Here is an 18998-nt window from a genome sequence, read left to right as displayed (position 1 = left end):
CCCACGAGGCCAGGAGTATCCCGCATAAACGATACAATCAGCGCTCCACAGAGGCCCTCCTCCATCGATTATCCAACGAACAAAAGGCGGTGGATATATTAACCAACGTCATGGTCTACCAGCCACGCCGAGCGACGGTGGTGGAGGATGCTCGTAAAAAAATAACGACGCGGGTAATTATTTATGAGCGGAATAGGTCACGAATGAATACACTCGCGCTGCTTTCCTTTCATTCGATAGTAATTTGGCGGTGGAGATGACTACGTTATTGAAGGATGAAATGATGATTTATAATAAGAAGCTTCAAAAGTTCAGCCGCAAGTGGACGTAAGAAGTTTCCTCAACTTTGAAAAAGGTTGCACCCAAAGTGATATTTGGAGTGCGATAAGCACCCGCGGGAAGGCTTATCACTGGCCGCCAGGGCGTGCAAAACAACTCCTGAGCATTGCAGGATACTAGACCCTACCCTGCACCGAAGGATAATAAATTCTTCTGGTGTAGTACCAGCTCGATGCTCCGCTAAGAGCGCAGGGTTTCTGCGAGGATGTGAGCGACGGACGAGTGTTGTGTTGATGGTGTGGTGTGGTGTGCGCATTTTCGGCGTGGGTGGAGCACGGTCCACCAATCACCACACTGACGCTGGTGGTGTGGTTGCGGCGCCCGCGGTGGTGGGGGCGGCCCTGGGTGCGAATCGCACTCGAGTTTCACCAAATCCCCCAAAGGCAGCACCACGAGCAGAGAGATTCACCACTGACATTCTACACCTCGGGGCACGTTCTACTCCTCCTCCAAGCACTCATCCCTTGTCTCGCAGACAGGGAGTGAAATCAACGAAGAGAAACTCTCGATAAGAGAGAGAGAAACAAAAACTCGCGAGGCGCAGGGGGAGTAATAAGGAGTCAGTTGACACCTCCTCAGTTGTCAAGAGGGACGAGGAGAGCCCCCTGCTAAGGAGATATTTCGACACCTTCAGCTCCAGAGCACGCAAACCCCCACCAAAAAACGCAGAAAGCAAATTAGAGATTGCCAACTCGTGAAATTCGAAGAACAGGGAAGGGATGAATTTCAAACAAAGCGGTGTCTGCACAACAAAACAGCCGGGCATTCCCGAGCAGGTGAGACTTTAGCATAAATAACAAGAGTGGTTTTTCCTCGCGTAATTTTATGATAATTTTCTTGCATAAATCAATGAGAATGAAACGAACGGCTGTTGTTTAGGTGAATCAGCATCTCGCTAACATCCGTCTGGAAAATCTTCTTGCTCCAAAGTGGAGCATTATTCTCAACGATCACGGATGCCAGCTTCAAGTCTTTTGGGGAAGCCCAAAGTCGAATCAAATACCAGTGGAGAATGGCGGGATGGCCTCGCTTCCCGCAGTTAATCCAGCTCAGGTGAAGCTTCCAGCGCAACTACACTCCGTCAACGCTGGGCCTATCGATGGGCCAGCTACAAAAAAGGCCAGGAGCGAAGGGCCTTCAATGTCAGTTAGTCATCCAGGCGCAGGACTACACAACATCCGTCAGCCGGTCGCTCCTCCTATGCTCACCCAGCAGGAGATGAGAAAACTCGTCTCAATGCCAGGCCTTTTTCCTCCTACCAAGATACGCGTAAAGAACGGATCCCCTACTGCACCAAACATGTTGCCGGGCTCACATCACTCGCCTGAAGCAAAAGAAGAAAACAACGCGCCTTTGAATCTCAAGACTGAGCCCAAATCGGAAATTAAGGTAAATGATAAGCGATATCATTGTCCATTGATACCGTACCGACATTGAGTTACACTTAATTCATCCGCAAAAGAAATATTAAATTTTCCGTGATGTGGGATTAAAGCCAAGCGGAAGAACTCTTCAGCACGCTTGGAAATTCCCCAATTCAGCATGAGATGTTGCCACAGCATTGAGCAGCATTCGTTTTGTAAAAAGATTGATCCGCTCTCGCGTCGCTGCGATTATCTAGTTAAATATATAGAAGGCGACTGTATGCACCACCGCCAATCAATACTCAAAGCAGCCAACTCACGTGCATTTTAGGCCCCTGGATCGATGACAACCCCAACCAAGCAACAGCGCAAATCGCTCGAGTCCACCGCCAAGCAGCTCCAAAGCCTCCAGCAGAACATCGCCTTAAAATCGTCCTTAATTTCATCGCTTTCATCCCAGGCGGCTGCGTCAAATCTAGCGGCTTTCGTTGAGTCAGCCACAAAAGCTCAATCGGCCGCCGCCGCCGCTGGAACCAGTAGCCAGAATAATCACTCGCCAGTCGGAGGCGGTTTTATTACTCCACCAAGCTCTGAGCGCTCCAATTCCAGCGAGGGAAAGACTTTTATCGAAGACGAAGATACTCCCTCGAAGGGCGGAAGAGCTAACAGTGAATCTGGCGAAAGTGGAATCAATGATCTCTGCAGACAAAAATTTGCCTGCGAGCTGTGCCGAAAGACCTTTACAAGAAAATACTCTCTCTCGCGGCACTACAAAGAAGTTCATCAGGTAAAATTTTGCGTGAGATTTTCGTTTTTCTTAATTAATCTTCAGGGCGAAAGTCGAACAAATACTATGCGCCCAGGGATGCAAGGAAACTCCCTGCTTGCGATAACAAACGGGTGCGATCCCCGTTTTGTCAATGACTACGGCTTGCCAACAATGGCTCACCGCCACAACAGCGGAACAAGCGAGGACGTCAAGATTGAGGAATTTGATGATGATGAAAGCCCGCCGAGTATGGTCGCCCTCCCATCATCCAGACGACCTAATGCACTTGACTTTTAAACTGTAAGTTGTTTTAAAAAATGCTTCGCTTTACTAATCTTTCTCAGAATTTATCCTGCTCTCTTCACAGAATTAATATGCGTTAAATTCAAGAAGGACCTTCTTCACAAATGCGAAACCACTTCATTTAAAAACATCGAGAGCTGGACATCTTCAACCTTTTTGTGCCCATTCTATTGCCTTTTTCTACACGAGAATACCAATTTTCAATTTGTTCTTGCCGCCTCCGAAACGCTTCACATAAACCGACTCTCAAAAACACATTCGAGAGATGTTACCCGTTCAAGAAATGTTAAACAGTAATAAACCCGTGCGAGATTTTTTTTTCACTGACTGTGTTCACTTTGAACGAATAAACAATCACATTAAAATCGTCGATGATCTGGCTTCTTCGGATTCGAGAACAGCGCGCAATAAAATATTGTATTCTTTGACATCGTTTCTTTCAAAACAGCAAGAAAGTTTCTAGAGCAGGCATTTTGCTTCTCACCAATGTGTATATAAAGACCGACGGAAACTGCTAACATCATTCTTGACAGGGAATGTCTCGATGAAAGAAAATGTCAGAACACGAAAATACGTGTGGGCAAACCCGTGCTCTGACAGAAACGCCCATCAAAATCATCCTAGAACAGGATGAAGAAGAAAATAACCGATATCCCAGCAACGACCAGCAGAAGCCCTTTTCAGGGCTCCATTTATTCCTGCAAGAATGTAAAGTTTTTCGTTTATTTTGTGCACTCTTCCTTGATTTCAACAGCATTGATAGCTCGAGGAATCGGTCATCTTTGTTGATTCCTCGGGTTTTTTTGGAAGTAAATCGATAATTCATTCTGAGAATTAAAAAAATAATCATACTTTTTTCGAATTACTAAAAATGGAGTCTTATTGTCGAAAACTCATCGTATTTCAATGGTGCAACTCATCATCGTACTCAAAGAACATTTACTCTTTAGTCATGACGTCGATCTGCTTCGATCGGTGGACGATCTTTTGTTCATCGAAGTCATAAAATACTCATTATTTGCCTTTTCAAGTTTGTCGCCAATGAATTGCGCTCCCGCCGCCCTTGGGCAAAGTCACACATCCTCGCTAGAAATTCCATCGCGATGGGAAAATTGGACGCTCAGATCCATCCGGCGGTAGATGGCGCACATTTGGATCAAATATCTGCATAAAAGCAGCCCACCTGTACTCCGAGTATTCATTCTATAATTTTGATAAATTCAAAAAAAGATAATGGAGTTCCAATTTAAACTTTTCGAAATCAGCAGATTGCAGAAAGCAAAACAAATCTTGGAAAATTTCCTTAAATTTCATGCGAAGAAGAGAAACTTCCAACGAGTTTTGGAAAATATCCTTTCGATCGTTGAGAACTACTTGAAGATGGTCGATGTGTTTACGCTCAGACATGAAGATTTCGAGCTTGAGAGAGTCAGCTGCTTCGTCGAGATCATCATTCAGTCGGTTATCTCTTGCTCACTCTACTGCCAAGTCGGAATCGACGAGCTCTACGAGATCTACGGCGAAGATGACTTCAATCTCGTCACTAGAAAATGCCGAGATGCTCTGTTGACTTTCTGGCAGCGAGGAATCATGCTGAAACCACGAATAAAAGCAGTTCTTGATCATGGATGGGATGAAGACACTTTCATAAGGCTGTTACGAAGATAATTTGCTTTGTTTGTTGTACTTTTTTCTTTTTATTCTTGCCATAAACAATTGATTGTTGTCACATACCTGTATTCCTGACTGCGCTACTAAAAAAAGAATTCATTACAGCATAAATTTTTTAAGACAACAGGATTAATCGATGAAGAATCCAAGTATTTTAATTTTGGACAATATGATAAAAAAAGTAAAAACATAAATGTAAAAGAATAGAGAAGCATAGAAAAATGTTACTAGAGGGGGACCGCCACGCTCGTGAAATCAAGGAAGAAAACAGAAAAGCCTTCCAGAGATTTTCACGAAGGAACAGGTCGTATGTAACAAGACAACTGAACACTTTAAAACACTTGAATAAATGTATTTATTCTTGATTTTTGAAAGATCGGTCAGTAAAGAGAGCAGGAAGATTTCTAGTATTTAGACGCGATTTCCTTCCCCATCTTCAATCATCGTCAAAGGTTTCTATCGCTTAAAATCCAACTAAGAAAAGCATCACTCGATGTTGGTTGTCCTCTATTGCTGTTGATTTTGTTGAGTGATGGCAAGGTTAGGTTTTTAATCTTTCATTTGCTTTTTGATTGCGAAGAAAACGCGCCTAAAATCGCTTGGTTGATGTTTTCAAGAGGCAGTTCTTCTCTGACTCTGGCAGAGATCCTCTCTGATCGTCAATACAAAGGCGACAATCCCAACATTCTTGAACAAATCTGGGAGCGTATAGCTTCTTTAAATTTCCGGAAAATCGACTCTGCGACTTCAAACTATTTTAATACCTCACCAACAGAATTTCTACTTATGATTCAATTTGTCATAATTTATCAACATGAGGCGCATCAATAAATCGATAAAATAATTTTTGAAAGTGCTCTTTAGCGATTTTTGATATTTACACTATTGTTTATTCTAAGCATTTATAGTGCGTTTCTGTCTTTTGCCTTCATCCCGAAACGGGTACCATAAACATGTAAATATTTTGGCAGATGGCTTTTTTGTGCTTCTTTTTGAAGGCTGCGGGCACATTAAAAAAAGCAATCTTTAGTCAAAGAAAAGGGGTGGCTGTTTTTCTATGAATCTGATAAAACATAATGATAATCTTACGAGTCCGAAATTTCCATTATGTATTTATTCTTTATTCGGATACCAAATTATTAAGGATCCTTTCTATCTTAGCAATTTCTATCTTATAATCTAAGGTCGTTTTTTACGCTCCGCCGAGAGGGTCTGACAAAGTATGAGAGATGAGCGGCGCCACCAAAAGGAAAATAATTATGTACTATAAGAGAGCGAGCACACAAACGAGAGATGAGCATGTTGGAAACAGACTTATTCGGATTTTTCGATCGTTTCGATAACTGGACAGAAGACGACAATGACTTTTTCATCAAGACAACTCTCGTCGAAAGATGCAAAGCAGGTCTCATCCCCGAGCGCCACTGCGAAGAGCCTGATAAAGTTAAACTGAAATGCGAGTTCTGCGATGCTTGTTTCTCCGAGCCAGATACAGATGATGAAATTCTCGCCACTCATGCGATGATTTCGTCCGATTGCCCGCTCATCGTTTCTGAAAGCGCCTTAGAACCGATGATCGTCGAGTTCCAGCGACAAGAGCTTCGGCTCACCTCTTTGGAGCTGCTACGAAAAACCCAATGCCCACACTTGAGTCGTGAATTTATCACAAAACTCGCCGACGAAGGCTTCTACTTCGACGAGCGAATCCAAATGATCAAATGCTTCTTTTGCGTGACCACTATTCCCGTTTCCCGCCTGACAAAAACGAATCTATCAGAAGTTTACTTCACGCAATTCCACTCAAAAGCCCTCGTTCAATGCAAACAACTACTAAACGTGATCGGCCCCAAGAGGTTTCTCGAACTTAGAGATAGCCGTCAAGCTCCTGCTACGACTCCTGTTGAACCAAAACCCATCAACACAAAGCCTGCACGCCAAAGCCCAGTCGTTGAGGAGAATCATGCGTCTGCTTATTACTGAAAAATAACTAGGGTCTATTTATTCCCGTTCACCGTGGTGAAGTTTTTCAAAAATTTCCTCGTGAGAGTCGCAAGAAAAATACTTAACCTCGGACAAACGGAATAAATAGCCCTTTACTATCATCCTCATTATAACTGTCACCTACTTTCTGTAAAATACTGTTACATACTTATTTGATATGCTAGCCATTCAAAATAAAGAATAATCAGTTATCTATGCATTAGAGAGCTGATTCTTTTACAAAATTATATGAAAATGAGTGTTTATTCGAAATATAAAAATAGATATAGATTTACAGCTGAGTATTTTACAGGATTCTGAAGGCACATGGAATGTATCCAAGGCTCAAGAGTGGACTTTTGTAAGATAAAAAGAAAGAAGGCAAAAGTGAACAAAACAAGACTACAAATTTAATTAATGTTGACAAGAGCTCGTAAACGAGTGACACGCGCTTGTTCGTTCTTATGTCTGGAAAGCAGCGCATCAAGAGTAGAATCTTCAGCATTGCTGGCGCCATGCATGTCAGTCGTTGACGTAGGGGGTGGCTGTCGTCCACCGTTGCTGCCTGGAAGAGCGTATTCAGCCTTCTTAGGTCGGTTTTTTGAAGGCTTGGGTGGCGGAGGTATTGATTTAGCATACTCTAGCTGTTTTTTACGTATTTCCCGTTTGCGCTCCAGCTCTAGTCTCTAGAAAAAAAATAAGAAACAACGTCAACGGAAGGCCTACCTTAATGTCAATTTTTTCTTCAACTTGCGGCTTGATCTTCCCTTTATTCATGTATCGAACAGCTTCGGCAAAGTTCTTTCTCCTCTCATATCTGAGAGTGTCTTGAGTAGGAGCCTTCTCGGGCCCAAGTCCGCGAGATCTGTAGATTCCCTGTTGTTGCTGTAAGTTTTTGTAGTCCTTGACCGAGTATTTCTTGTAGACTGGTGACTTGTTCGCCGCGTTTTGTATTTCCAAGTAGCTATCCAGCGATTTTGACTTTATAGTAAACATACGATTTAATAGCCAATAAGAAACTATAGTACCTTTGGTGGATCTTGAGTCTGCATCGTCGGCCTATTGATCGTCCTCAACGCCGCCTGGCTTATATGCTTTTCAGGTGGGCGATACGAATCCTGTCCTTCTGGGATGCTGGGATGCCCGCTGTATGAGTTATTCGATTCCTGGAAGTAGTTGAAGGAGTTTTCCTGTGAATTGTAGTCAGGCCCGAAGCTATCGTCAAAGGACGTCCTAGAGAAGCTCTCGACGAGTTTTTTCATCGAATGATGGCTCGGCCTGTGCAGTTTTCCCAGATCTTCTCGGGATGTATTCACTGAAACGACATTTAATTGTTTTATCGATTCAAGAGATAGTTCTCAATTAAAAATCCTATTAAATAATTTAGGGTATTTTAAATACCGTATTTACTTGTCTGATGGAATTGCGGAATATATTCTTCTTCGTGATGTTTCGGTGATGGCTTTGGATACCCTAAACGGGTTTTCCGCACAGGCTTAAATATGGAAAACGGATCTACAGCCTGGGTATGACTGTGTGTAAAACTGTGTCTCTCTTCCTTTTTTGGCGAGTTTGAAAACTGCTCCGCATAAGATCTTGGTTTATTCAGCGATTTGCTTCGTTTTATCGGTGAGTTTTGAGCCTTCGGTCGTTTCGGAGGCGAACTCTTTGGCTTCTCAATTTCTGGCTTAGGTGGGAGAGACTTGTTGTTCTTTCGGACAGTCTTGTGCGTCTCCATACTCGCTGCTTGAAATTTTTCCTTTTCAAGCAGAATCGCATACTCTCTTTCGTATTGCTTTTGCTTCTCGGCATAGTATTCTTCGTTTTGCGATGCTCCCAATTCATGTTCTGTGTAATAACTGTCCTGCTTCAGGATTGATTTGCGCGGTGGCTCTTCTCGCGTCACATCAGACTCTTTAGTGTTGAACGCTGCATTTTCGTAGTTTCGAAAGTATGTTTCTACGAACGGCTCTTGCTGCTCTCTGGGTGCTCCAGAAGGTCTTGGACTGTTTTCAGAAGCTTTCATTGGCATCGGTCTTTCGAGCGTGTTCAGCTCTTCGAAATTTATATTGTCCAAGTAAGATTGGCGAGGAAGATGCCGCGGAGATTCGTTATCAGGAGGAATCGGGCTCTGATTAGGACTCTCTGTCCCTGGAGCATTCGTGTACTAAGGATAAATAAAATATGTAAGGATGGAAAATGAAGCTAATTGTGCTCTAGGTTGTTACATAATCATCCTTATGTAAGAGGATCAATTCAAAGAAGTAATGATTATACGAAGACGTGCTCTAATAACAATAAAGTACGTTGATGAAAATACCAAATTAACCCGACCGAATAGACTATATAGGCTCTAACTCTTGAAAACTTCATAAAAATGCCCTATCGTCACCCAGATCATATACTTACTCGGTAAAAGTCATTTCTCCCATATTCGTCTAAACTATCGTCTGAGTACTCATCCGACATCTATAAACAGTAAATTTTGGTTTTTAATTGAGGATAATTTATTTTTTTGTTTGAATACGCCACTGGTACAGAACTTGTTGGATCAGAGATTTTGCAATATAAAATATATCGTGAGATAGTGGTATAATCGGCAATATTAGAATGGGAAGCTGGAAGACAAATTTTGGCTGTTAGTTGTTTTTAGTTTGATGGAAGGAAGAAGATAAAATGTGAAAGAATTGATAAGAATTATTTACAAGAAATGAAACTAGACGGAGCGATATAAAGTTACAAAAATATATAATTTATGATAACGACACAGATAAAGGATAAAGTTCATCGGAGTAAGGGAGCTTTTTGGATCTTCTGAGAAGTTAGTAAAATGTCAAAATATAAGAAGAAACAAGATTGATTTAGTGGAGGACTTTGCAATACATACTAGTAAATTTTACTGTTTTGTTAGGAGCGATTTTTTCGATAAATTTAGGTAAGAAACGGAATATTTTCAGGGCACCATTAGACGTCTTCTTGGCACTAAAAATTCTGGTGAATAAAGGAGCTCTAGTGAAGAGAAAATGAGGATTTGATTTCTTGGTAAGTCTGATTAATTATCGTCATTTTATTCGGGTTTATTGAAATAAGTTATGAAATGATTCGAAAATCCTAGGTAAAAACTAAAACACTACGAAGGACATTCACATAACATTATACCTGGTCAGTGATGGCATCATAAAACTGAATTCACTAAGAAATTCGGCAAAATTCAAGTACTTACATGAAGAAGTCGAACTGCAACTTGATGACCCCTGATGAGTGCAACGTCGATAGGAGTCTGATTTGAAGAATCCACGATTTTGGCGGAGGCTTTCGCCCACAAAAGAAGCTAAAAAATAACGGTCTCAGGAAATTCGAGATCTTTCTGTACCTGGAGACAAACAATGTTGCCATGAAAAGCAGCGATATGCAGAGGGGTCTCATTCCTCGCCGTGCCACCGGAGTTCAGTTCCTGTGGCGAGGCGAAGGCTAGAAGTCGGAGAAGTAAGGGAACGTCACATTTGTATACAGCGTCGCAAATATTCGATGAAGAGACCTGCAAGTATGAGATAAAGAGAGCAACAAAATTAGACCTTACTTCTAAAGTCGATGAACTTATAAAAGCTTTGTGCTTGTATTTTTGGAAGATGAAATCTTCTTTTACGGATCGATCGGAATTTGGGTCTGGCTTGGTCGTTCCACGTAGCTGTTGTTCATATACTAATGGAATAAATTACTCACTTGTGAAGTAATGATTTCCGTCTGTACCCTTATTGAACGCATCATTTCCAATAGCTTGAAGCATCGCCTTATGCTCTGAGCTCCATTCGTCTAGCTCAACGGAGCGCACTCTTGAAATATGCGCTCCAAGGTTTCGATGGATTCCCGAGCATTCGATGCAAATTAAAATTCCCAAATTCAAGGATGCCCATGTTGGACTGGGCATGCCACAGTCAGCGCAGAACTTGTTCCCTGGCTTGTCGAAATTCGGCTGGGAGCCATTCGAGCTCAGCGAGCGTGTAGAATCGACAGATCGAACGTCAGAAGTACCAACGAGGCTTAACTTTAGTTAATTTCTTCATTTTTCAAAAAAAAGAACCTTTGTCTGAACATATTTTCAATAGCCTCGACCCAGGCATCTCTATCTTCAATCGCGTCACAAGAAAAATTCCACTGGTCACCAGACGAAGACACAACAGTGAAATCAAACGAGTTTTCTCCCTTTGAGCTGGGCTGCCCGGATCTGCCAGGGACTTTTACTAGGAGTTGAATTAGTGACTGTAATGGGGTGCATGCTATTTTAAATTACCTGTTGTTCGAATAACATCAACGACTTTGCGATCCTTGTCTTCGCTAAAGTCTGATTTACTTGCATAGTATGCTAAATGTCCGTCTTCTGTCAGTGTCAGATACTTCTTCTTGGAGGAATTGAGAGGTGCACCTTGCTTGTTGCGCTTGAGAACCCAGCCTTCCTTCACGATCGGGACACGGGCTAAAGCACCCACTCGTCTCTAGTTGAAGGGTAAGAGGATAAAAAAAATTATTTTAGGATATCAAAGAGTAGATAACATGTGTCTACTGATCAAACATTCATACTTCATCCCGTACAAAAAGTATATTCTCGTTCTCAGCTTGGATGACTGTCATGATCGACAAGGATTATCAAAGCGCACGCAATAAAAAGTACTTGATATATATCTTTATGAATGCGCGGTGGCAAACACATAATCGGGCTTATTCCGGAGGACATACACTTGGACAGCATATTAAAATCTTCCGCATCTAACGTATTAAATCTATATATGCAGCAATTTCAAGTTTGGATTTTCGTCTCTCAAGCTTTTTTGATTCAGAATAGTAGCTAACTTTACTCTAAAGCAAAAAGTAAACACTTTTTCTGTGATTGACAACGGCAAATAATGAATTGAGTGAACCACGCTGGAGTGAGATTCACAGACTCACCATAGAAAGAGATCAATTAGGCAAAGAGGAATAATTTATACCAAGTTTACCTTGAGACTGACTTCATCCAGCGCACCGGATCGCCTGGAAAATAGACTGGACTTCCCGGATTTCCGACGCACCGGTCGTCGTGAGTTTGTATGACTTGGAGTCGTGCTCGAGCCATCTATGATGAATATGATTAATCATTCTATCGTTTTTTGAAGAGTACAGGACTATTTCAGACCTGAAGATTCTCCATCATTATTCGGTTGCAAAGAAATACGCCCAAGTTGCCCTCGAAGTGGCGTTGTACTCATCTTCGACCTTGACAATGGGAGCTCAACCTGAGCTGCCCCAGCGCTAGGTAGATGGCTTCTTTGCCTGAGGACTTTCAGAGCCACTTCCGAGAAAACGCGCTCGACGTTCATTCCATAAGTAGCGCAGGTTTCGATGTAGTCGCCGTTGAGGTCTTGGGCGAGTTTACGCGCGCGCACATCGTCGATCACGCGCGGGCAACGAGTTCCTAACGAGTCTTGCGTTCCAATTATAAGCAAAGGTAAATTCGGCCGTTGATGCGCAAAGCGTCGCGAGTAATCTGAAACGAGTCTGAAGCTTTCTTCGTCAGCAAGCGAGAAAATTAGCAAAACACCATCTGCCCAAGAGCAAAGTGAGTGATCCGGCAGGCCAGCTTCATCCCGAATTAATAAGAGATGGCTTTCGCCTTCGATGTTCACTTCTTTCTTGAATCGTCCTCCTTCTGGGGACTCGTCATTAACGTAGCTTCCAGTGAGATAGCGATGGACCAAAGCACTTAATTTATAAATAAAGATTTTCATCCTTCTAAGGAAGTGTGAAAAACGTAGAGAAAATATGAAATATTGTGAGATTTACATAATCGGGATCGCTTCTTTTACCTCCCATCCCTGGCTTACTCAAAATATAAAACGGGTAGGCCAAAAAAAGAAATTCGTAATTATTCAGGATTATATTTGAATCAATTCAATGAATTCTTATTCAATCTAAATATGAATTTCACATATCAATCGAAAATATTCCGAACTAACCTTTTCCCGCTTCTTAGTCCTCCAATAACTGCCACTCGTATTTCGAGCACAGCCCTGGAAATGGTCCATTCTTGCGAGTTAACAAACGAGTCTTCAATATTTATGACATGTTCGCGAATTTGATTTTGAAGAGTAGGGTCGCTGACGCACTGCAAAAGCTCATAGACTGCATAGATATTTGGGTGGACGGATTCGAAGCGGCAGATTTCGGACTGAATCGCCGCCGAGGTCGACGTATCGGCCCATCCGCTCATGTTAGCATCGTTTGTTTTCCAATACCACAATGGTACTGTCCAGTTCTACTGCATTTCTGAACATGGCTGCTCAAGATGGGCCAAGTTTGAGGACGGTCAAGTTTGGAACAGTACGCATTATAAATAACTGTAATTTCAGTATCTTGACATGTCACATGTGAAATGATCATCGCGCTTGAATGATAATCGTAAATTGATTTAGGAAATCTATACCAATAAAGTTACAAAACAGAAAAATAGCAACAACTTGAATCTTATCTTTTTAATTTGGAAAAAAACTAAGCTTCTTTTTGATCATCAGTAAAATTGATTATCCTCACAAGTAGACTAGGAAAAAGTCCATTTAATACATATAGCAGATGGCAGAAAATAATTATTTTTATTTTTCAATAGTATTTAATCATAGTGCTAAATGTCGAGTTAATAAAAAGGCAATTTCGGATATATAGTTAATCTATTTTCTTTGAAAGTTTCTGTTTCTTTGCTTCTTCAGCAGCAGCCATTTGCTCTTCTTTATTAAAAACTATTAAATCAAGAAAGAATAATGATAACTTACTTTCCCGTTTTCTTTTTTCTCCAGCTGGTGTATCTTTTGATATTTGAGCGGAAGAATCAATGGTTTCTTGATTCAGTACTTCAGGTTTTTCTAGGAAATAAATTGAGCGCAAGAAATCGAAAGCTTTATCACCTGATAGGACATATCCATCTATAGAATCGCTTTTACGCATTGCCAGGAACATAAATTGTATTAAATTCTTTCTGAACTCTTTTCCCAGCGTAAAGTTCCTGGCAATGCATTCCATCATGGCAGTAGATCCGCCGCGCAATATTTCGCAGTTTAGGGCCGTCCATCTGGTCACAAATCTGGGCAATGCGGAGACGAGCTCCGGATCGGGATTGCCGACGTCGAGTTCGAAAAGAAATCGGCGCAGGAGGCTAAAGTTGTTTTTGAAAATTTGCAAAACATAAACTTTGAAGATCGGCTCATTTTTCTCTAAATCTGAAAATTCGAAAAAACTCAAGAGAGCATGACGAACCACCAAGAATCCGGCTACCAGGTTCATTTAACGAATATCTACTCCACTAAACGACACAGTAGGTCCTTGAAAGTGAATCTCATTCTCACGATGAAACTTTGAATGACTCAAGAAACGACGAACATACGGAAAATGTTACAATACTTTATTTATTCCAGAAATAAATGAATAAAAATCGAATAAATCTGAACATCAATAAGGAGAACACCCGCAATTCCAGCTTCATCGAAACAATGAAGGAAATCACCACTGTTAACCGACTTGTCAGCCTTGCGACCCGTGCAACAATTTTTCTGGTCATCATCGCTATCATCCTCATCTGGGGCTACACCAAGCTTGCTCACAAGCAGAAAACAGAAAATTGAATACTGTGCTTACCAGAAAAATATATATAACTTGTCAATTGAAACGAGTCAATTCAATTCAGAATAATTGCAGTGAACATTTTAGAACATGGAACGGTGGCATTTCTGTAATAGGTTCACTCTGGCCATGAATGAAAAAAGGAAAGCGTCTTGGAAAGGCGATTAACTTTTTCTAAATTAAGATGAATTCTGAACGTTTGCGTGGCTCGTTAGGAAAGAGATGGATTAGGTAGACGTCCGGCAAACGCGCGGACCCAAGTTCAAATCCACGAATTCCATTTGAGCATCTTCTTGTAATTGAAAACATTGTTGGAAAAAGCTACTCGTGAGGATAATTAACTCGGTTTTGCGTCAACGGTGGGCAGAAGATATTCTCAGGACATTTAAAACATTTGTAAAGCGATAAATTTATAGTGAGAGATCGTCAAGTGCCTTCTATTTAACCTGCAATCAAAAACAGTTGCTCTTTCTGCAAATATTTTCAAGTTTTTCAAGTGCAGATTTCTAGGGATCCCGAGTCTAGCATTGCGTCTTATTACTGTAGCAATCCAAATACAATCCAATGCGATCAAAAATTACTCTCAGAAAAGAGAAATCAAAATAAGGAACGTGACGCAAATATATGTAATTTTAAAACTCAGAACAAAGTTCCCCTCTTTCCTTCCAGAAGCATATCAATTCAATAGATCAATGCTTTTTATTATCCAGATCTTTTTTCTTGTCTAAGATTCAATCATATACCATTTTCATACTCGTTCTAGATTGCCACCATTCGTAAGCCTTTGAAACTTCCCTTCAAAGTATAAAAACTAAAAGATGAGGGTAGATTTCAAATTGAAATTGATTATTATACTCAACGCAATTTCGGCTTTCCCTTTCCGTAACTACGGTTATTTTCAAAAGAAAAACTCATTGTGTAAACATATGAGCTGAAGCTGAAATGCAATATTACCCAATTCTGCCATCATGAATTATGCACGGAATGTGTCTAGGAAAAACGAGGCAAAAGATGAATAGACGGAAGAAGCTTGATATTGACCTTTCGACGTGTGAGGCGCTAGTCGAGGAAGGGGACTTAAATCTTTTCGTTATGTCACCACTTCAGAAGGCAAAAAAATGACAATACAAAATAGCTACGAAGCTATAGATCTTATTGCCAGATCTCCTAACAGTCTCGTGTATACTGGCAGATGTAAGAGAGGAATACCAGTAATACTCAAGCAAATACCAAAAAAGACGATAACGAAGTATTACGATTACGGGAGAAGAAGATGCCCACAGGTAAAATAATCTTTAATCATCATATGTTAGAGTGTGCAAAGATGTTCCATATTTATATTTTCCGGAAACTGCGGCTTTGGGTAGTATGAGGCTGAGAATATCTTAAAAAAATGGAAATGAAGATTACGATGGATTAGGATAGTCAGAACGGAATTTATTTTCACTTTCTCGTTAGTTCAGATTATTAGTTTTGTGATAAGAATTGTCAAAGAAAAAATAACAAATTTAATATAATTTTCAGGAGATTTACTTCCAACTACTTGCGTCGAAAATATCCTCCTTCGTCGTGACTCCCTTAGACTGGATTGAGAAGGACGACTCCTACGTGTTAGTGATGGAAAACCCCAGCGATGTCGTGAATTTACGACAATTCGCCACTGGATTTCCAGGAGGCTGCTTACCAGAAGATTTAGCCCGAAGCATATTTTGTCAGCTTACGGAGGTATGTACGTAAGGGTATGAAGTTTTACATTATCTTGAGCGAGAATTCATCCTTCTTAGTCAGAGTTAAAAGGTGTGAACCCTCAAGATCCTTACTCATGTTTGATATTATGCCTAAACGACCTTCGTTTGATCTGAATGAGGCGATGACAACAATACTTTTGCATTGCCACCTTCACTACGTATTTTTAATAAATTTAGAGAACAGGCAGCGCCTTGTCACTTGTAAACCCATGATCTCAAAATAGCGTGTGTTGATCCCTCGTTTTTAGTGCCTGCGTGAGCTACACGACAACGGGATCATCCATCGCGATATCAAACCCGACAACATTCTCATCTCGAAAAACTCCTTCGACATCAAACTCATCGACTTCGGCTGCGCAACCTTCTCGCACTTAGCCGATCAAAATGTCGCCGGTACTCTGGACTTCTTCCCGCCCGAATGTTTCACTTTCAATGAATTTGACAGTGAGAAAATGCTTGTGTGGTCTATGGGCGCGCTACTGTACTTTCTGCTCTGTGGTGAATTTGAGGTCAACATGGGTCAGCACAGGCGAAATTTCAGAAGAGAGATAAAACTGACGAATACGAGTCGAGAAATGTTAGACAGGCTGCTGTGCTACTTCCCGACAAAGAGGATTTCTCTGGACGGTCTCTATAAATCATCTTGGCTCAACGACAACCCATCTATATAAACTGCTTCATGTTTCCACTTGAAAATAAATTCCTTTAAATGGCCCTCATCCTAGACAATCGATTCCCTTGAAATTAAAGGCTTGAATATAATACCTCACCTCAAATTAGATTCGAGAATATTAGCTTCAGCAATTGGAGCTTCATTCGCAAAAATCCTTTCAATAAAAGCTTTGAATGCAGCGGTCACATGATCTTTGTTCGACTTGATCAAGCTAACCAAGTCTTTGAATTCTTTCCGGCAGCTGGATTTGTTCGCAAAAAGGCTGAAAATTTAATTTATTTGGGAATAAATGCAAAGAGCATACTCTAATGCAGCTTTTAGCGGAAGTTTGAAGATTTGAACATGCTGAACTATCTTATCCCAAAGGCTCGCTTCTTCTCCAGACATTCCAGTCTTTCGACAGCTATCCTCAACTTCGCCGAAGAGGAAACCCATCAACGTTTCATTATTTTTTGCAGTGAACTGGAAGCTGTCGAAATCAGGGGGAGAGGGCGCTTGTCGAGGAGCCTGTCTTGTTCGCCTTGGCGGGTTGCTCCCGAAACTTCCATTTGACAAATTTACTGGTGGTGTGTCAACTGGTAACTGTGTTGGTTGGTTCCATTGCATTGGCTGAGATTCGCCTCTTGCAGAGTGTTGAGGGGGCATGCGAGAAGCAAGAACTTCAATTGAACTTGTTCCAGGTCTTTGATCGCTGGAATAGAGGTTTTGCAATGTTTGGAATACCGCTTCGCCGACTATTCTTCCCACTTCTTGATTCGGCTGGCCCATAGATTCAATAACAACGGGATCGCCAGAAGAATTGAATCTAAAGGAACAATATTACTCCATAAAATATGATGAGTTTCACCTATTGACAGATCTGGTGATCTCGTTCAAGATATCACGAGGAAGCATTGAGGACAAATGATCAGGCATTACCGGAGGTGGTGGCGGCGCTGCAGTAGATGTCCGGTTACCTTCACTCCCGTTACTAGCAGCTGGAGCAGCTGTCGAGGTGCCATTAGCTTCATTTCTGGGCACAACTCTGCGACTGGCAGCACCAGATGGTCTCGCTCGAGACGATTCGCGAGGAAGGCGGATATTTATTTGTACATTTGGCGTGATACTCGCTGTGATATTTATATTCGCCGTTGTTGCTTGATTATTTGGCGCTGCAGCTGATGGTTGCTGCTGTTGTTGCGTTTGTTCAGAAGCGGGTGGTGGAGCAGCAGCTGGTGTTGGTGCTGGAGCTGCTGGTGGACCTCCGGAGGCGGGAGCAGCAGAGTTAACTCCAACGACTGGAATAATTGGGTCCGGCATCGAAGCTCGGAAACGATTGAACTGCTCGGCTAGTCTTTGCTGCGCCAGTTGCGACACTCCTTGCGTTGGAAAGGGGATTTGCTCTGAAATCAGCAGCTGCGGTGGATTCGTGAATACTATAAAAGGAAAGCAATTAACAAGTACGTTTTTAACTAGACAGTACTTGATGTAGCGTCAGCACTTGAACCAGTCATGGACTCATCACCTTGAGACCCTCCAGCTGGACCTTCAAATGCCATAAGAGAACCGAGCAATCCCGCTTGATTGCTTCAAATATGATAATTTTTATTCGGAAAATGTTGATTCTCAAATAATGATGAATATATCACATTCCTAGGAGCCAGAAGAATATTCGGGGGCAAGCGATAATTTCCCTGCTGGATGATATTCAAATTTCTCGGAGGGACTTCTCCTAGCGGAATGATCAAGCTGGAGAAGATCTAAACATCCTTATTTATAAAGAATTCTTGATTGGTTTGTACCTGCGCGAATTGATGTAAATATCGTGAGGCATCCATTGCATTTTGAACAAGTGATCGAGCTTCAGTGAATTCCGTAGAATTACGAGATGCTAACAACGGATCGTCGGATATGAACGTGTGTAGACGTCTCAGAGCAGCTGGAAAGCGTTCAATGCTGTCAGCAGCGCGATTTACAATTGATGCGAGATCTGTCACCGGAATAGGATTGTTCATCTCGGCCGGATTTGGCGGGTCTGGCTCATTTGCGAATTGCCGAGAGTCTTCTGGAGTAGCACCTCTATCTAAAGCCGTAAGAGAACCTTCGAAGCGAGCGAGCCAAGTTTCCATTGAATAGAGTCGACTTCGTAGTCCTTCCCTTGCAGCAGAAGTCCTATGCGAAGTTCTGTAGCGTTCTCGTCCTCTTGGTCGATCAGAATTTCTGCTTCTGCTGCTGCCTGACCCATTTGGCTGTTGCCTGGTCTGATCTGCCCTTGAATTTACAACTCTATTTGAGTCGACTACGTGAACTGCAGATCCATTTATATCAGCCTGATCTTTCAGTAAGAGGTTGTCTGTGAGCACTCGCCCCCGATAGATGATTTTTTGCCGGTTTTTCGCGATTTGAGTCTTTTTCTCGATCAGCTCCTTGAGCTGGAGTACGGTCGAGGTGTCGACAAGAGTCACTTCGTTTGTCTGACCGTCGAGCGTTTTCACTCGTATCGTAAACTCGCCCATTCTAGTGGTTTT

General features: G+C 41.8%; 5 protein-coding genes across 7 annotated transcripts; 2 read left to right on the top strand and 3 right to left on the bottom strand.

The window, feature by feature from the left end:
* The first annotated feature begins 547 nt into the window (after positions 1-547).
* LOC145699018 (uncharacterized) lies at positions 548-3203 on the top strand. The gene is made up of 5 exons (XM_081776268.1): positions 548-1115; positions 1219-1728; positions 2035-2490; positions 2536-2772; positions 2817-3203. The coding sequence occupies exons 1-4, from the start codon at positions 1059-1061 to the stop codon at positions 2767-2769; spliced, it is 1257 nt and encodes a 418-aa protein (XP_081632394.1). The 5' UTR covers positions 548-1058; the 3' UTR covers positions 2770-2772; positions 2817-3203.
* Positions 3204-6693: 3490 nt separating this feature from the next.
* LOC145696850 (uncharacterized) lies at positions 6694-8934 on the bottom strand. 2 transcript variants are annotated; one of them, XM_081773951.1, is made up of 5 exons: positions 8836-8934; positions 7828-8593; positions 7455-7741; positions 7153-7407; positions 6694-7112 (listed from the first exon to the last, which is right to left on the bottom strand). In XM_081773951.1, the coding sequence occupies exons 1-5, from the start codon at positions 8893-8895 to the stop codon at positions 6837-6839; spliced, it is 1644 nt and encodes a 547-aa protein (XP_081630077.1). In that variant the 5' UTR covers positions 8896-8934; the 3' UTR covers positions 6694-6836. The 2 variants fall into 2 exon arrangements, with proteins under 2 accessions (XP_081630077.1, XP_081630078.1); XM_081773952.1 differs by having other exon boundaries at positions 7837-8593.
* LOC145696848 (arf-GAP with GTPase, ANK repeat and PH domain-containing protein 1-like) lies at positions 8922-12723 on the bottom strand. Of its 2 annotated transcripts, XM_081773948.1 has the most exons (11): positions 12417-12723; positions 11597-12162; positions 11421-11536; positions 10718-10919; positions 10508-10667; positions 10177-10466; positions 10007-10128; positions 9800-9964; positions 9650-9757; positions 9586-9609; positions 8922-9408 (listed from the first exon to the last, which is right to left on the bottom strand). In XM_081773948.1, exons 1-11 carry the CDS (start codon positions 12668-12670, stop codon positions 9391-9393), a joined length of 2025 nt encoding a protein of 674 aa, XP_081630074.1. In that variant the 5' UTR covers positions 12671-12723; the 3' UTR covers positions 8922-9390. The 2 variants fall into 2 exon arrangements, with proteins under 2 accessions (XP_081630074.1, XP_081630075.1); XM_081773949.1 differs by lacking the exon at positions 9586-9609.
* A 28-nt stretch (positions 12724-12751) lies between these two features.
* Positions 12752-18986, bottom strand: LOC145696847 (uncharacterized). The gene is made up of 9 exons (XM_081773947.1): positions 18273-18986; positions 18126-18230; positions 17954-18059; positions 17339-17906; positions 16796-17296; positions 16589-16753; positions 13359-13606; positions 13227-13316; positions 12752-13181 (listed from the first exon to the last, which is right to left on the bottom strand). The coding sequence occupies exons 1-9, from the start codon at positions 18984-18986 to the stop codon at positions 13120-13122; spliced, it is 2559 nt and encodes an 852-aa protein (XP_081630073.1). The 3' UTR covers positions 12752-13119.
* Positions 14340-16557, top strand: LOC145696856 (serine/threonine-protein kinase pim-1-like). Its single transcript, XM_081773958.1, has 3 exons — positions 14340-15353; positions 15595-15795; positions 16067-16557. Exons 1-3 carry the CDS (start codon positions 15189-15191, stop codon positions 16487-16489), a joined length of 789 nt encoding a protein of 262 aa, XP_081630084.1. The 5' UTR covers positions 14340-15188; the 3' UTR covers positions 16490-16557.
* Positions 18987-18998: the final 12 nt, after the last annotated feature.

The sequence above is a fragment of the Oikopleura dioica genome, chromosome 2 (genome assembly GCF_907165135.1).
Source record: "Oikopleura dioica chromosome 2, OKI2018_I68_1.0, whole genome shotgun sequence".
In the NCBI taxonomy this organism is placed as follows: domain Eukaryota; kingdom Metazoa; phylum Chordata; class Appendicularia; order Copelata; family Oikopleuridae; genus Oikopleura; species Oikopleura dioica.
This window is presented reverse-complemented; position numbering and strand designations above follow the sequence as displayed.

Excerpts from the sequence above, each read along its gene's own strand:
- LOC145699018 (XM_081776268.1), top strand. The coding sequence starts at position 1,059 with ATGAATTTCAAACAAAGCGGTGTCTGCACAACAAAACAGCCGGGCATT. Across the intron at positions 1,116-1,218 it reads AGCCGGGCATTCCCGAGCAG|GTGAATCAGCATCTCGCTAA; the intron begins GTGAGACTTTAG and ends GCTGTTGTTTAG. Across the intron at positions 2,491-2,535 it reads ACTACAAAGAAGTTCATCAG|GGCGAAAGTCGAACAAATAC; the intron begins GTAAAATTTTGC and ends ATTAATCTTCAG.
- LOC145696850 (XM_081773951.1), bottom strand. The coding sequence starts at position 8,895 with ATGTCGGATGAGTACTCAGACGATAGTTTAGACGAATATGGGAGAAAT. Across the intron at positions 7,742-7,827 it reads CCATCAGACAAGTAAATACG|TGAATACATCCCGAGAAGAT; the intron begins GTATTTAAAATA and ends ATGTCGTTTCAG. Across the intron at positions 7,408-7,454 it reads AGACTCAAGATCCACCAAAG|TCAAAATCGCTGGATAGCTA; the intron begins GTACTATAGTTT and ends TTTACTATAAAG.
- LOC145696848 (XM_081773948.1), bottom strand. The coding sequence starts at position 12,670 with ATGAGCGGATGGGCCGATACGTCGACCTCGGCGGCGATTCAGTCCGAA. Across the intron at positions 10,467-10,507 it reads GAAAATATGTTCAGACAAAG|CCTCGTTGGTACTTCTGACG; the intron begins GTTCTTTTTTTT and ends ACTAAAGTTAAG. Across the intron at positions 9,758-9,799 it reads GCAACATTGTTTGTCTCCAG|CTTCTTTTGTGGGCGAAAGC; the intron begins GTACAGAAAGAT and ends GTTATTTTTTAG.
- LOC145696856 (XM_081773958.1), top strand. The coding sequence starts at position 15,189 with ATGACAATACAAAATAGCTACGAAGCTATAGATCTTATTGCCAGATCT. Across the intron at positions 15,354-15,594 it reads GGAGAAGAAGATGCCCACAG|GAGATTTACTTCCAACTACT; the intron begins GTAAAATAATCT and ends TATAATTTTCAG. Across the intron at positions 15,796-16,066 it reads TATTTTGTCAGCTTACGGAG|TGCCTGCGTGAGCTACACGA; the intron begins GTATGTACGTAA and ends CCTCGTTTTTAG.
- LOC145696847 (XM_081773947.1), bottom strand. The coding sequence starts at position 18,986 with ATGGGCGAGTTTACGATACGAGTGAAAACGCTCGACGGTCAGACAAAC. Across the intron at positions 18,231-18,272 it reads ATTTACATCAATTCGCGCAG|ATCTTCTCCAGCTTGATCAT; the intron begins GTACAAACCAAT and ends AAGGATGTTTAG. Across the intron at positions 13,317-13,358 it reads AGATGGATATGTCCTATCAG|AAAAACCTGAAGTACTGAAT; the intron begins GTGATAAAGCTT and ends TTTATTTCCTAG.